The 18,093-nt window shown below is 35.5% G+C and overlaps 1 protein-coding gene across 1 annotated transcript in view; it reads right to left on the bottom strand.

Annotated features, from left to right (window-relative positions):
* ADGRV1 (adhesion G protein-coupled receptor V1) overlaps window positions 1-18,093 on the bottom strand; it is a 697,985-nt gene that overhangs the window by 642,276 nt on the left and 37,616 nt on the right. The window contains exons 2-4 of the mRNA XM_066381830.1: window positions 4,737-4,921; window positions 1,569-1,718; window positions 375-470 (exon numbers count right to left, since the gene is read on the bottom strand). Coding sequence (XP_066237927.1) covers window positions 375-470; window positions 1,569-1,718; window positions 4,737-4,921 — 431 coding nt within the window. The remainder of the gene's footprint in view (window positions 1-374; window positions 471-1,568; window positions 1,719-4,736; window positions 4,922-18,093) is intronic.

The raw sequence follows: 18,093 nt of genomic DNA, 5'->3' as shown, positions 1-18,093 counted from the left end.
TCTTAGACTTCCTAGCCTCCAGAACTATGAGAAATAAATTTCTGTTGTTTTTAAGCCACGCAGGGTATAATATTCTGTACAACAGATCGAACAAACCAAGACAATATCTGAGAGACAAACCAAAGGAGGTAACAAATGAGTCAAATGGAATGATCAACAGGAAGGGGGTTAGGCTGAGAGATGACCCTGACTACACAGGCCTCATCAATTCAAAGAATCTTCGGTAGAACATCTACAGAATGTGGAATACAGATGAAGTTAGAGCAAATTTAATTACCAAAAGACAATGATACTACTAGGTAACATCATGACAAATGATCAAAAAATTAAACTATTATCTAGCAACCACAGGATTAATCAAATTATAACCATACCATATTAAATGAAATAATTCCAAATGCATTGTCATTTGATAATATTGTCACAGTAACAGTTCTTGGCCATCCAAGCTTCGTATTTGCTGAAGGTTTCTAAAATAAAAGCCCAAAAATAATTAAGAAATTAAAAATAAGAGAAAAGAATAATCATTTAAGCAGAATATATCTATAAGTAATTATTACAAATATTAAAAAAATACAAGAATACTTTTAATGAACAGATTAAGAAAATACAATAAAATTAAGTCAACATGGTAAAATAAAGTCCCAACAAGAATTCTTTAAAAAGGTTTTGGAAATAATCATTGATTATTAAAGCATAAACTATTATAAGTAATCACTGGCTACTAATACTATACGTATTATAATTACTCCAATGTCATTACTAATATGACAGAGAATAAACTAAGCAGTATAAAATTCTATTCAAATTCTTATACTTTAGAAGGTGCTGAAATTAAGAATTAATGATTCCATAAATCATAAAGCCAATTTAAAAATATTAAAAAATTTTTCTAATAAATGTGAGGAGAGTCTTCTGCAACATTTCTTATTATTCAACAGCAGCATACAGGAATATAAAGAAAAGATTGTACAAAAGCAAAACATGACTACTTCAAGTGTCATTTTCATTAAAATTTAATCATACCAATATAATCATTCAAAAAAAATTCTCAATGTTCTTCAGAAAAATTAACTAGAGCACTGGTAGCAGTCATTGCCTCAACCTAATAGATCAACCCATAAAGGACAATTAAACTTTTTTTTCTGGCATTTTTCCCAGGGGTATTCCAAATTTATTCTAAGACACAGGGACCTCCCACTTCCATGCTTGCTTTTTGTATCCTTCTCCTTTGAACTCAAAAGTCACGGTCAATCTTTGTGCATCTGGTAAAAGGGAAAAGAGAAAAGAGAAAAGGGCTCAAGGGAAGACAAAGTTTTCCTGAGCATCTGTCATGGCAATTCCTAAATAAGCTGAATGGACCCAAAGCTAGCTGCAGGATCTGCTAGACAAGATTGTCTGAGGAACAACTAGACCATGGGATTGCCAAAGAGGTTTTCAGTTCTGGCTTCTGTGAAAAGTACTACCAGTCACCTAAATTGGCTTATCTCTGCAGAAATAAATAGAATTTTAAGCATGTAAGATTTGTATGAGTTTACGGTTAAGGGGTTGAGGGGAGAAGAATTTACCTGTAACGTTAAGTGAAAAATAAAAATTTCATCAGGCTCTGGTAAGTCGTCATCACATACTGCTATGTACACTGTCCTATTTGTTTCTCCAACAGGTATAAAAGCAGCAGCATATGTGTCAAAAAAGTCACCGGTGTCTTCTCCATACAGCTATCAAATGCAAAATATAGACAGTTCTTACATAACACACTGTTAGCACAAGCAAACCTGATACCATTAGGAAAAAACATGAATCATCAAGTGACATTTTTGTTTATAGTTAGGATGGATGTACAAAGGCTAATATTTAACAACTGATAAAAATCATCTTCAAAAAACATTATAAAAAGAAATTATTTTACACAAAAGCATTTCCTTAAGGCACTGGGAGGTTAAGAGATCATTACATAGAAAAGTAATATTTATAAAGGAATGTATGATGTGAATAGTCTATAAGTGTGAAGTGCACACTGAATTTGAAGATAAACTATGAAAAAAGATATTATATATACAGTGTGTCCGTAAAGTCATGGTGCACTTTTGACCAGTCACAGGAAAGCAACAAAAGACGACAGAAATGTGAAATCTGCACCAAATAAAAGGAAAATTCTCCCAGTTTCATACCTATTCAGTGCAGTTCGATGTGGACTCACGCACAGACTTTTTAGGGCTCCTAGGTAGCTATCCCATATAGCCTCTACAGACTCGTCACTGACTGATGGCCTACCAGAACGGGGTTTCTCCACCAAACTGCCGGTTTCCTTCAACTGCTTATCTCACCGAGTAATGTTATTCCTATGTGGTTTATAAACGTGCTGATATTCACGTTGCACTTTGGTCACGGATTCAAATTTAGTGAGCCACAGAACACACTGAACTTTCCTCTGTACCATCCACATCTTGACTGGCATGGCCGTGAGCTGCTCCTCTATGTACACGGTGTTACGTCATCATCTGCGCATGCGCACATGCTGCCACATCATTCTACAGAAACTGGGAGGCTTTTCCTTTTATTTGGTGCAGATTTCACATTTCTATCGTCTTTTGTTGCTTTCCTGTGACGGGTCAAAAGTGAACCATGACTTTACATGTATTTCCCTGCCTCATGATTGATCTGAAGTGGAATACAGCAAACCTAACAAGACAAATTATAGCTAAAACTCTCCCAAAGAAAAGTTGAAAATAGCCTGCCAAAATATATCAGGAAAGTTCATTCTCTTCTGTGTAAACTATAAACAATGCACAGAAGTACAATAATGGGTTTGTTTCATGGAAACAAACAATTTCAAAGAAATTGCTTTTTCCAAAACTTTAAACATGAAATTTAATTTATATTCTCCCACAATGCCAATAAAGAACCAATTCTTTTAGCATTCCAAATTTATTAGTCATTATAAACTTTTCCTGAACTTTTTAAGACTTCAGTCTGTAATATCAGTGTTGCTAGTAAGATACTCAAGAGAGAAATAATTATGAAATTATAAAGGAACAACTTCTTGTGCAAATCTAAATGAGATTTCATTTGTTAAAGAACTCAAAATAAATAACAGGTATAGAAAATCCTATGATTTAGTACAAATAAGAAATGAAGGACATGTATAGAGAATTTTAGTCAATTCCTAGTTTTCATTTATAATAATAAATTAAGTTTTAATTTTGATCCAAGTAAGCTGCCAAGGGTATTAGAAAACTTATTCTCATACCTTATTATAAAAAGTGGCAGTCTTTTAGAAAGTATTAAATATTAAGAGCCACTAACACAAAGGGAAAAACACAGTAATCCAACCCCAAAAAATCACTTAACAATCCAAAATATGCAAAAATCAGTAAGTATGCAAATAGTTTTCCTAGAGCAACAGTTATAACAGCACAAATTAAGAGCAACCTCACAGAAACCTTCCTAGTTGAGGAATGCCTAGGAAATGATGCTACCACCATCAGAAAAAGCTGAGAAAATAATAAACCAAACTGAAAAAAATTAAGACACAAGCAAAAGTATATGTACAAGATTATCAAGTATAATATATATTCAAACTAAAAAATGAACTCAATAAATATATACATATATGTAACAAATTAAAAACTATAAGCAATGTACAGAAGTACAATATTGGATTTGATTCATAAATAGTTTTTTCTTCTTTATCTCTTTTTACAATGTTTCACAATGTGCTACTTTAACCTACTGCTTAAAAAACTATTTTTGAAAACAATTTCAAGTATTTGGGGCCTCAAATATAGTAATATTCTAAGAGATCATATGATACTAATACTTTCTAGTTAAACTTGAACACAAAAACATGCACACTCAATCCACCCTATAATTAAACTGTGTGTAAGAGAGATCAAGAGTTTAACAAATTCTACCCAATTTCTACATTAAGTTAACCTACCTAATTTTGTCTAAAAAATAATTTTAAAAAAGAGTTCTCTGACATAACTAAGGGGTTTTTAATTGCCATTTTTCTACTTTTAAATATTTCATATATTCTCTTAAAGCCAGATGACAATAGATAATCTATCCAAGCAGAGACAACTAGAATCTAAATTACCCAAAATAAAATGTTCTTTTACTTAGAAATACTTATTGATATTTTTGTTTTATTTTAAAACAAACATTTAAAAATTATCAGTCTACATCAGGGGTAGTCAATCTTTCTATACCTACCACCCACTTTTGTATCTCTGTTAGTAGTAAAATTTTCTAACCACCCACCGGTTCCACAGTAATGGTGACTTATAAAGTAGGGAAGTAACTTCATAAAATTTATAAAGCAGAGTTACAGCAAGTTAAAGCATATAATAATAATTGCTTACCAAGTACTTTATGTCGGATTTTCGTTAAGTTTGGCAGAATAAATCTTTATAAAACAACTTACTATAGTTAAATCTATCTTTTTGTTTATACTTTGGTTGCTCCGCTACTGCCCACCATGAAAGGTGGAACACCCACTAGTGGGTGGGAGGGACCAGGTTGACTACCACTGGTCTATATCATTAAAATACTATTATTGCCAAATGTACATGCGACCTTGCGGCATCCTTCAAACCAATATAAATGGAATAGTGTATATGCAAATCATTTATCATGCTCAAACTACTCAGAATCTCAGCTAAAAAAAATCTTGTCACTGGAACTAAGAAATTGCATATCTATTTCATAAGAACAGAACAACAATCATTTCTTACCGATACAATTGCTGTGACATTTGCTGGCTCTCCTATCCTTTCAATGACAAGACGAATAACTGTTGTACTTGTTTCATTAACTACAAATTCTGTTTCTCCAGCAAACCTTATTTCTGTTTCTCCAAACACAAAAGGGATGAATAAAGCCGAAATAAGATTTACTAATAAAGATGCAGAAGGCATCCCTGTAGGAGAGAAAGAAAAAGATTTTGTTCACAAAACATATCTAATATATTTTCATTATACTGTATTGTCTACAGATACAAATAGAGTGAAGAGTTAGTGAACTAAAACATAAATACAGCAAATATTAAGCCATCCAATTAAATGTGTGATTACAGAAATAAATTAAAAATCACAAACTCTTCTACAGTCCTCTTTTACTATTCATAACTAGGTATTGTCCTTTAGCTTATATATCAAAATAATAGTTATAACTAGCCTTAAATTTATTTATTAAATTGTTTATTACAAATTTTGAAACTCCAATTTATTCTCTAAAAAAAAACAAACATGAAAACTGAATTAAAGCCAATCTCTGCCCAAAATGAAACTAAAACACAAGCAAAACTAAAAAATTATCAAATGGATCAATAATCTTAATGGAACTTACTCATCTATTTATTTGATCATACAAATGAAAGAACTCTTAAAACTGGTATAGAAAGCAGTTGAAACTAAAATTCTATAAATACATTGATTTTTTAATCTACTTTTTTCTTAAATTTGTCTTATTTGAGAATGCTTTATAAAAGTTTTTGCAAGAAAATGCTAATTCTATCAAAGAACACAAATTTTTAGGACTTAAATTTCTCCCATTTACTAACAACAATATTAACACCACATTTTAGAAAATGTCCATGTTTCTTTAAAAACAAGCAAATTTGGCAAAGTGTATATTTCCATAACTTCTATTGTTTCCTCCTTACTACAATGTGCATGTTTGTGAATTATCAATATTGTTCCTCTCTTCCCTGTTTGACTCAAGTGCTTTTAAAAGCACAACAGTGCTGTGGCCTCTTGAAAGTGCTGCTGTTTTGTAATGTAGATGTACCTCTAAAAATATGAACAGTTTATCTCACGGATCATTAAGATTCCAATGGATTATAGGATCAGTTGCAGGAATGTAAAAAGTTCATGCCTTTTAAGGGAGAGTTGCATTACAAACTCGAAGAGCCAAACATACTTCCTAGTAATCTTTACCTTGGTCAAGAAGTAATAACTTTTTCATGTATGTGGTATTTCCACACTGTAATACGTGACTTCATATTTAAGAACTATGAAATTCATAAGGATTTAAATGCAATTTTCTCACTCAAGTATATTCATATAATACAGTCTGACTGCTTAATGTTTCACATGCTTGTGACAGCAAAATTCATAGACAGGGACGCAGAGTCAGATGGAGTCCAGGACACAGGCCAATAGAGACAGAGATTCTGAGGACTAGGGCACTTTTTACACTGCGCCTTCTAAGGAAGTCTACCACGGGCTAAGGGACTTACAGGAAATAAAACAGGTTCTCCCTTACCAGCTGCAAACTCCTCCTTGACTTACAACCCAGGAACCTTCATAGAAAGAAAGGAAATAAAAATATGAGAGAGAAAAGAGACAAATAAAAAGACAAATTTAGGTGAGGCAGGAAATTGGGAGTTCTGGACTGAACCAAAGACAACTAAAGAAAATCTTTTGTGGAATTCTAACGCCAGAATGATTTCACACCTCACTTATGACAAATAATGGGAAAGAAATGAATAACGGATGCGAAAGAGAATACAAAACAGACAGGCGGCTGACCTGGGGTGGCGCAGTGAGAAAAGCATCAATGTTGAACGCTGAGGTCAATGGTTCAAAACTCAGGCTTGCCTGGTCAAGGCACAGAGGGGAGTTGATGCTTCCTGCTCCTCCCCCTTTCTCTCTCTCTCTCTCTCTCTCTCTCTCTCTCCTCTCTCCAAAATGAATGAATAAAAAATAAAAATAAAGTTATATTTTAAAAAATGGAGAGGCAAAGAGGTAGTAGCCTACGCCTGGGTGTGTAAAAAAAGAATCAACCTTGGTTTATTGTGATTTTGAAAGAAAAATCTCAATTCCTTGAACATGACAGGTGAGTTGAGTTGGGAACCTTGAGTTGGGAACATGAGATAGAACCCTGAGCTGAGAGAAAGGAGACACCTGAAAAAAGTCTGAGGAAATGTGAAAGTGAGTTACAGCATAAGAAGGGGAAATCATGAATGACTGGGAATATAAATTCTCAAAAATTTGTACTATGTAACAATCAACTCAGACCTCTGTTAAAATTCTTATTTTCAGACCCAGAAATTCAGATGCAGTGAGTTTAGGGCAGGGCCCATGAATCTGCATTTAACAGGCAGCCTGGTTGATTCTAATACAACTGAACCTTGAGCTAAACTTTAAAATCCATTGTCCCAGGGTGTGAAGAAGACTGAGGAACATGTCCTGGACAGAACATACAACAGGGCCACTTTTGGGCAGATATAATATATTATGCTCACTTTGTTAAAGTCGGCGCTGCCCACGGGGAAGCCCGTCACCCAGGTGATGATATTAGTTGCCCTTCTTGCTTGGGATGGGCGTGATTTTATTAATGTGTGTTGGGGGAGGGCTTTCGCACCAAAACGTTTTAAAAAGAAAAGGAGAATGAGGCTGGTGAGGTAGACACCTTTGATTCCAGGAAACTCGGATAAGTCAGTAGCTTTGGGAGCCCTGAATGGAAAGGGAAGTGTTTTCTCACTGTGTGTATTTCTTGCTCACCAGGTGCAAGCTAGGATTAAAGGTAATGGCCCACCAGTTTTTGGCTCCGTTGTTTCTTTACCGACTGTCCGAATCACATGCGAACCTGCATGGGCCGGGTGGCTGTGATGGTGGCCGCAGCTACTGGCTTTACAGCCACACTTGGAGCTATAAGTTAATTACTGAAGTTTTCAATGTAATATGTTTGAACTTTCTGCAGATTTCCTCATATATTTTCCTACATATTACTATATTGCATTTTAAGATTCCATACATACCATAGAAAAACTATAATGACCTATAGAAAAAAATCAGAACAGCAAATACTTATATAGTATTATTCTATATACTTTATATACAATAACACATTTATTCTTCACAATATCCCTATAAAGAAGGTGCTAAAATTTATCCTGTTTAACAGCTGAGGAAACTAAGACAGATTAACACATACAGTCTTATTTAGCTAAGTGGCTGGGCAGGATTTGAACCCAGGAGTCAACCTTCAAACTCTCTACCCAATAACCACACTACATTGCCTCTTACATTTTATTCTTATAAATCACCTATGAATAATATATATACACTTACAAATCTCTCTCATGACTAATATATATACACTGTTTATGCTGAACATTTCAAAGCATTATATAACATATTTTAAACTCCTGCACAATAACCAAAACTACCATAAAACTGCATAATTATGAGTTTCCTAAAAGTTGCACCTTATTATTCTGATAAACATCATATTTATATAACTGAAGCTAGAGTTCTCTTGACTACTTTAAATATTTTAACAGTATCTTTTAATGTCAGGACTAATGAGCTCAAATGGTGTATTCTTACAGTTTCCTAGGCAATCAGAGCTCCAAGATCTTGCTTGTAAGTCAGCATATTCATTTTAAATTGGTGTATGTCAGTGGGTTCTGGAATTATGCAAAATGAACAAACAAGCATGATTGGAAATGCCTTAAACTCTGTGACATCATTGATCATTGAGTCTCCTCTGCTTTCATCATTTCAACTTGTAAGAAAAGTTGTTGAGACAAACCTGGCATTCAATGGAAATTAAACGATGAAAAAGCTTTGAAAGTTCCCATTAGAAAACAGGCATAATTACATAAATGCCAAACAGTTTCTTTTTCAGAGTAACTAAGTACATTTTCCTCTATCATACTAAAAATCTAGTCTTTGGAAATCTATTAAATCCAGAAGAGTAGGTAGTAGTAACTGACACACACGTAAGTCTTATCTCTATTTCAAGTCACTTTTTCTCAGATTTAATAAAAGTTTTACATGGCCCATCAAACCACCTATTTTAAACTTCTATAAAATGAATTTCAAATGTATTTGAATATCATAATGTGTTTAATTGATATTCTGTCACAACTGCAAAAGAGTAATTTTATCATTATTGAGTCATTCTTCTACTCTATAATGCATGATATTCCAATATTCTAAACCTTTAATTTCCAACTTGCATTCATTCTCTCCTCACACATCCCCCTCTTGTTCGGTATAATTCAAAGAAAATAAAAACTGTTCCTGCCAATAGGTCTCTTATCTCTTAATAGATTTCTTATCCTGTTCAAGAAATTGAGATATAGCATACTTTCTTACTTCTTATTTCCTGAATTATACTATGAAGTTCTGACAGAGTCCTGATAGCATGCAGCCACAAAGTCTTAGGTTCTTGGATTCTAGTAATCCTACCCCACAAGTTACCTAATTCTGCAAAAAAAAAAAAAAAAATTTGAAATTAAAATCAGGAATATATTAAAGTGGGTTCTACAATGTAAATTGACTGCTTTCAGAAAAGCAGCTTAATATAATATTTGTATTCTTAGCACCTAGTCTACATTGTGCAACACCCGGTACTACTCACGGAGGACACTGGTTGGCTCAGTGGTAGAGCGTCGGCCTGGCATGCAGAAGTCCCGAGTTCGATTTCCAGCCAGGGCACACAGGAGAAGCGCCCATCTGCTTCTCCACCCCTCCCCTTCTCCTTCCTCTCTGTCTCTTTCTTCACCTCCCGCAGCCAAGGCTCCACTGGAGCAAAGTTTGCCCGGGCGCTGAGGATGGCTCTGTGGCCTCTGCCTCAGGCGCTAGAATGGCTCTGGTCGCAACAGAGTGACGCCCCAGAGGGGCAGAGCATTGCCCACTGGTGGGCAAGCCGGGTAGATCCCGGTCGGGCGCATGCAGGAGTCTGTCTGACTGCCTCCCCATTTCCAGCTTCGGAAAAATACAAAAGAAAATAAAATTTAAAAAAAATAAAAATAAAAAAGGACCCATAATATTCAATATATGGGCTTTGGTTCCAAGATATTCATTGGGATGATCCAATCAAAGCCAACAAGGCACAATTCTGAAACTTTTGCTTAAATGTAGAAATGCACATTCCCTCTACATCTTGATTCAGGATAGTGTTGATTGGTGCCAGTTTCCTCTGAAGCCTAGAAATAAAGCCAGAGCTATGAGGTGAAGAGGAGCCAAGTCTTGATAACCTGAGGTTATCTGAATCCAGCTTTACACCGGCCTTTCAGTTACTGAGGCAATCAATTACTTTTTTTTTTTTTTTTTTTTTTTTTTTTTTTGCTAGAGCCAGCTTGGATTGGATCTTCTCTCACTTGCAACCTCAGTATCTACCCACTAATCTCCAATCTGTGACATTGTAAACCCTTGTTAGGATGTACCACGTGGAAGGTCCCTCCTCTTCCACTCTGACATTCAACAGTTTTTTAATCTTTTCTAAACATTTGTGAAAGTACACCACACTATCTATCTTTCCTATTTTCATGCAATTATTACTGCCATCTGTAATATTTTCCCTTCTACCTCAAAAGTGACAAAGACTAGTAAGGACTAGGATTTAGGATATGTAGTGAAAAATAAAAAAAAAGGATGTCTTCACAATAGAACAAAGCAGCACAGGCTACGTGTACTCCATTGACTGTTTTGAAAAAGTTAATGTCCTTCTGATTGTCACAAGTTACTCTAATATCATGCCTCTTTAAATTCTCCTCCATTAATTCCTTTCTCTAGCTTTTTTTCTTGAGATGTTAGCTCTTTCTTCCCTTTTGAAAACCTACTGATATTTGCTAACTTTATTCCCCACTTGGATTACTTAGCACATAAACATATTAAATGTCATTTATAAAACAACACTCACCAAGACAATATATATTAATAACCATGGAATTCTAAGTCCTGTTTATATAAGATATTGCCTTTCTCCCATCTTGTCTCTTATAAATGGGTACCTTAGGAAACATAGCAAGTATAGTATAATCTGAGTAAATGGGAATAGTCCTCTATTTTAAAAGTCAGTAAGTCTTTAGAATTAAGGAAAAGAATAAATAAGAATCAAGACCAATAGATGACAATGTAAAGAAAAACATAAGAATTCATTTAACTTTATTTTCTAGTAATCAACTTTCATATAAAACCTTTTGTCAATTTGAAAGTTAGCTTTATCTTTTTAACAACTGTACAACACCTGTGAATGACAGGACAGAATGAAAAGACAAAGATTATTAGTGCAGAATCGATCTTTTAGCTCCAGCTGTTGCTTGTCAATTCTGTGGCAAGCATCTACCCATGGTATGCCCACCAGGTAATTAATACTGAAAATACGATCCTAATGGAGAAAGGTTTTCAAGTTTAGAATTACTTGAATTCTATTACATTTACTAAAGGGCTTTCTAAAACTATAGAATTACTCCTGTGGAACAAGAGAAGTTTTATCATTCATATCATCAATTATTCAGCCTCTAAGAGTTTTTATTCTGTGCTATTTGTACTTGGCCAGTAGGACAAAAAAATTGATCTTTTTCTTCCTCCATACAAAACATAATTTAAATTTGAATCTTTCTAAAAAAATCTGTTACATTAAAAAATGCTAAAAATTTTAAATGATAAATGGGGCAATCTCTTACAGTTATTTAAATCATATGGAATGTTTATTACCTTCATTTTTATTTGTTTAAAAATTTTAAAGAATATATTTTTATTTTATTCATCTTTAAAACATATATGTACATGGAACAGTATTAAAAAGGAAAAAAGGTAAATAATGAAAAGATTCCTTCACACCACTCCTACCAGCCATATGCTTCTCCTAGTCAATTACAGTATCAACTTCATCAGCCTCGAGAGAATTTATACATATATTAAGATGTATGTCACCCTGGCCAGATAGCTCGGTTGGTTAGAGCGTCGTTCCGATATGCAAAAGTTGCAGGTCTATCTCCAGTCAGGGCACATAGAGGAAGAGATCGATGTTTCTGTCTCTCTCTCTCTCTCTCTCTCTCTCTTAAAACAACAAGAAATAATAATAATAAAAGATATATATCCATAGGAAAGAATCCTGTGACAGATTTTGTTTTCTTCTGCATATATACAGTCTACCGGAAAGTTCTGTCAGTTTTTGGAATAAAACAAAATACAAATTTTTCTTACCGTCAATAAACTTTATTAAATAATATAATTGCCATTATTATTAATGATTTCTTGCCAGCGTGAGGGCAATTTGTATATCCCATTTTTGAAAAATGTTTTATCTTTTGATGCGAAAAACTGAACCAGTGCTTGTTTGATATCATCTTCATTTTTGAATTTTTTGCCCTTCAAAAAATTTTGTGAGGACAAAAACAAGTGATAGTCGGAGGGTGCTAAGTCCGGGGAATATGGTGGATGCGACAGACCTGCTTCTGTAGCATTTCTTCCTTGTTGAAATTCGTAAAAATTACAGTGGCGTAAATGAACTTTATCAGTAGCCATGGATACACTATCGCTTCACACATAAGACTAACATGAATCAACTTTGTTTTAATTAATTTGCTACGTCAGTATGTATACATTAAGTGATAAAAAGAGAGGCACACATGCGCCAAATAAACATGTGCTTTCATGTCGAAATGTGTTGTGATAGAAACAGACGGAACTTTCCGGTAGACCTGATAGATACAGGGATCAATACATTCTTTTTTTTTTTTAATTTATTGATTTTAGAGAGAGAGGAAGGGAGAGCGACAGGAACATCAATCTGTTCCTCTATGTGCCCTGACTGGGGATCAAACTGGCAACCTCTGTGCTTTGGGATGATGCTCTACCAGGCTATCCAGGGACAGCAATACTTTTTCCTCAAAATGGCAGTTGAGAGATACGGATACGTAGATAAGCAGGTAGGTAGGTAGGTAGGTATGTAGGTACAGTGGTGGGATTCAGCCAGTTAGCACTGGTTCAGCAGAACCAATACCTAATTTTTTACTGGGTTCGGCAAACCAGTTGTTAAAACAGCACTTGTAATCAGGGTTCTCTCTAAAGTGGGCGCCTGGGCAGCCACCCAATGTCAAAATCACAAATTTACATCCCTTACTCTTTTTTAATGTTCATCTGTGCAACAGCATATTCTAAGCATCCATAGTAATGTTCATTCTGTCCATAGGTGAAGAAAATTGCAAGTGAGGATGCCAATCAAGAAGCAATATGGAAATGTCTTTAACGGTTTTATTGTTTTTTTGTCAGGTATTAATATTTTTTCATTAATATTTTTAAACTCTTTCCTGTAACATACTCTAGTTTTTTGTACCTCTTTTATTCTTATTTCAGTATTAAATGCATGAAATAATAAACTACCTTTAGGTATACTGTGTTTTTATACTTAAAATGGTCATTGGGACAGATAACCAGTTGTTAAATTATTACCACTAGGTAGGTACAATAGGTAGGTAGGTAGGTAGATACAGGGGGTCCTCTGGTTATGACAGTCTCGACACATGACATTTCAGAGTTTACAACGCTCACTCCCATAAAACTTAAAATCACTGAAACTGAGTGTTGCAGCTTATTCCATTCGAGTTGTACTTATGGACTACACGGGCCAACTAGTTTGGTTGGGCGCAGTGGAAGAAGACGCAGTACAGTGTACAGTACAGTATATTTATGTCCTTTTATTCTTCCTGTGGCTTAGCTGTGTTTTCATGTTCTAGGTTATGATTTTACAGCTGTGTTGGGATAGGTAAGTGACTTAGGCTAAAGTAGATTTTGACTTACACAAAAATTAGGGTTACATCACAGTCATAGAAACAGAACAGTGACATAACCCGAGGACTCCTGTAGGTAGGTAGGTAGGTAGGTAGGTAGGTAGGTAGGTAGGTAGGTAGACATTCATGATGGAAACATATTTATTGTCTCAATTACACACCATCATCATTGTATATTTCATCAATAAAATGATGGCTTCTATTGACTTTCACCTATCAATTCCCTCTCTAGGAAAAGGGAGATAAAGTCTGGCAACTTGTACTTTCCTAGAGCACACAGTCAAACCTACATTAATCAAGACTACTTAACCTCTACAACTGAAACACAGAGTTATTCTGAGATCCCTCCCTTCCCTCTTTACATCATTCTGGGATTCCCTTCCACTTTTTCCTATGTATATTCTGCACTTGTTGCCTGACCAAGCAGTGGCGCAGTGGATAGAGCATTGATCTGGGACAGTGAGGACCCAGGTTCGAAACACCAAGGTCACCGCTTGAGCATGGGGTCACAGACATGACCCTATGGTCGCTGGCCTGAGTCCAAATGTCACTGGCTTGAAGCCCAAGGTTACTGGCTTGCGCAAGGGGTCACTGGCTTGGCTGGAATTCCCGAGTCAAGACACAGATGAGAAAGCAATCAATGAATAAATAAAGTGCCGCAACGAGCTGATGCTTCTCATCTCTCCATCTTTCTGTCCCTATCTGTCTGCCTGTCCCTCTCTCTCTCTCCCATGCACGTGCTAAAAAAAAATCTGCTTTTGTGGATTCCATGGTTTCCTCCTTCTTGATGACTTGGTTTATTTCCTCATGCTGATGGAGAACATCCTCCAGTAGTTACCTAAGAAAGGGTGTGTAGAGATACATGTTCTAGGTCTTGTATATTAGAAATTGATGTGATATTAATCTTCAACTTAACTAATATTTTCATTGGGTATAAAATTTTAGGTGAAAATAATTTTCTTTCAATATTTTTGAAAGCCTCATTCCACTGTTGCTGTCAGAAAATCAAAAACACTTTTTTTGTGTGACAAAGACAGAGAGACAGAAACAGACAAACAGGAAGAAAGAGAAGCATCAATTCTTCATTGCGGCACCCAAGTTGTTCCTTGATTGATTTCTCATATGTGCCTTGACTGGGGGCTACAGCACAGTGAGTGACCCCTTGCTCAAGCCAGAGACTTTGGGTGCAAGACAGCAACCTTTGGGCTCAAGGCTGGGACCATGGGGTCATGTGTACAATCCCACATTCAAGCCAGCGACCTCACGCTCAAGCTGGATGAGCCCACACTCAAGCCAGCGACCTCGGGGCTTTGAACCTAGGTGTTCTGTGTCCCAGTCCAAGGCTCTATCCACAGTGCCATTGCTTGGTCAGGCGAAAATCCTTTTCATTCTGAAGTGTTGTATGTATTTGCTTATTTGTGTTAGTCCCTGCTCTGAAAGGTTGTTTTCTCTGTCCACCAGTGTTATAAAATTTCACATGATTATTCTTGGAATAAGTTTTTGTCTATTTGGCTGAGCATTCAGTCAGTCTCCTTCAATCTGACACTTGTCTTTCAGATCTGGAAAATGTTCTTATATTATTTCACAATAATTTTGCTCTTTCCATTTTCACTGTTATTTGACATTGGTATTCTGGAACTAACCCTCTCATTTTCTTATCTATTATTCTCTAACTACTAATGCTTTAATTTTTGCCCTACTTTCTAAGAATTTAATTCATCATTAAATTTCAATTCTCCCAGTAATTTTTTTATTTACACTATGTTTTCCTTTTCTAAGAATTGAATGGTATCATTATTTTTTCATTAATGAAATGCCACTTATCTCTCAGAAAATACTGATATTAAGAAAAAATCTTTTACCATTTTCTTTAGTCTCTATTACCTCTAAGTTGCTTTGTTATTCTGGGATTTATCTTCTATATAAGAAGATTTCTTCAGATATGAGCAAGTCAAGCTCTGTTCAGACAACTGCTGACCTGAGCGTGTGGAAGGTTATCTCTGTCAAGGAGAAGACACACACTAGCCTTTTTGCTCCTTTGAAATATATGGAGCATGTGTCTAAATGAAGACACTTTGAACCTACCATTAGATTGGCACCCCTTCATTTTCAACAGAATCGATTAAAAATGTCTGAAATTATGAAAAGAGATGGTAAGAATTTAAAGATAAATTTTTGCCACCTATAACTCTTAGTAAACAAAAATAATTTAGAATTCCTCATAGTACTCAGACAAAAGTCACAACAGCAATTTTCTTGATATTAAGGCCTTCCTGGAAACAGCTCAAATCAGTTCTAGTCTTTCTTTCCTCTGAGATTCAGTATTATCTAAAAAAAAAAATTCTCTGTTTCTTTCTAGTCTCTAAGACTATCATCTATTCTTACTGTATAGTCTAGGCACTTGTGTTTACTAAATGAATTATCTGCACTCATAACAAGGGAGAGACTTTCCTGTAATAAATGCAGAGATTTCAACCCAGAAGAGGCCTACAGACACATTTGTTAGTCCAAACTCTGTTTCCAAAATAATACTAAAAGAATTTTGCCAAGACTTAAAGTTTGAAGATTCTGCATTTTAAAAAATGGATTTCAAGAGCATTCTGAAAAATTATGAGAACTGGCAGATCTGAGTCTACATGTTTACATAAATTATCAATTGGCTGGAGTTGAGCAGCAGCTGTCATTTAACTATTTCCTTCCTGTCCCCTGCTAACATCTCCTGGGCATAGTCAAAGAGGAAAGTAAAGTAACTCTTATATTCGTATCACTCAGAGGAAGAAAGACAGGCACCATTATGTGCGCTCACGCGCGCACACACACACACACACACACACACACACACACACACATCCATGTGTGCTGAAGCTGCCTCCTTGCAAGCTCCCACGAATTTGATGTTTGGGAGGATCTGACATAGCTGCTATGAAGCCTCTAGTTGGACATTACCAGTGTCCCTGGAGGTGTTTAGCCACCAATCATCTCTAATAGGAGACAAGTATTGACCTTGGCATCAATCTTGGGCTCTACTCTAGTCTCTGCCATCTTCCCAGCTGTGTGACTTTTAGAAATCAATTCACTTCTGTGGACCTCAAGTTCCCTCAACTGCTGAAGGGCAGCTGTAGGGTTAGGGTGATAGTGAGGCACAGGAAAAGAAATGTATCCCAGTACACCGTGAAGTGCCAGATTCTAGGTGTTAGATCCTCAAAGTCCACATGGTCAAGGGACCAAAGAAAATGGGATTAGACATCCTAAACTCTCCAATGTGAGGGCCATCCTCCAACTGACAGCTTGTTTTTTCTCAACCAATTACTTGAAGCAATTGTAAAATCTCTAGATATATAACTTACAAGCCATTTTCTACTCATTAAGGGTCTAAACTCTTTACCAGAATTCAGACTGATAAACTGGTTGGTTAGTGTCAATCCTCATGCTGAATAAAATGCAACAGGGCCTCTCAGCTGTGCCCTTAGAGTATTCTGCCACATACTAGCTGGGCAGCTATAGGCAGTCATTTAACCTTGAGAGTCTATTTACTTATCTGTAAAATGAAACAAGACTACTGACCCCATCTGGCTATTTCCACCTTGCATTTATTTACCAAGTCCACAAATTATCTGTTTTCTAATTCATCTATTTCTTCTTAAACTATTACTAATTTCTCCATCCAGACTGGTTTATGTGTTAATTTATAAATTAAACATTAATCTTGTTTCATTATTGTTTGTCCCCTAAAGCTATGATTTTGCTCCAAGTATAGCTCTGGCTGTACCTCATTGGTTTTGATAAGCTGAGTCCTTGTTATTATATTCCAAAACATTTTTTACTGCAAATATTAGTTCCTCTGTAACCCAAAAATTATTTGGAATTGGGTTTTTGCTTGTTTCCCAGTAGAAGGGAGTTTTTCAAAGGTATTATTTTTTGTTTAATAAAAAGTAGACTTTTACTTAATTTGTTCACAACATTCTATTTTCTGGTGATCATTTTAACTTATAAATCTTGACACAAGGCCTGACCTGTGGTGGCGCAGTGGATAAAGCGTCGACCTGGAAATGCTGACGTCGCCGGTTCAAAACCCTGGGCTTGCCTGGTCAAGGCACATATGGGAGTTGATGCTTCCAGCTCCTCCCCCCTTCTCTCTCTCTCTCCTCTCTCTCCCTCTCTCTCTCTCTCTCTCTCCCTCTCTCTCTCCTCTCTAAAAATGAAATAAATTTAAAAAAATTAACACAAAACAGAATTGTATTAACAATGATATATGAAAAATATTAAAACTTTTGTTTTTTGGTCTTGCTTGAATTTTGTTAAAGAAGCTCCTTCAAAATGACCACACTGGCTAAATACGTGACATTCAGATGGATTAGATAAAGTGCTAGAAGATCACTTGAGGTTCAGCTAACTGATTTCTCTTTCCCATTTGTAAGGTATTAATGTGCCATGCCATCCACTTTTCTAACTGAGATATTTTTAAGACCCTAGAAAATGAATTACACATCTTAATATGTTTGAAATTAGAGTAATGTTTATTATTCTTTGCTTTTATTACTGCATCAATAAATTTTGAC

The sequence above is a fragment of the Saccopteryx leptura genome, chromosome 4 (genome assembly GCF_036850995.1).
Source record: "Saccopteryx leptura isolate mSacLep1 chromosome 4, mSacLep1_pri_phased_curated, whole genome shotgun sequence".
Classification (NCBI taxonomy): Eukaryota; Metazoa; Chordata; class Mammalia; order Chiroptera; family Emballonuridae; genus Saccopteryx; species Saccopteryx leptura.
The sequence above is the reverse complement of the archived record's forward strand: the minus strand, read 5'-3'. Positions and strand labels throughout refer to the sequence as shown.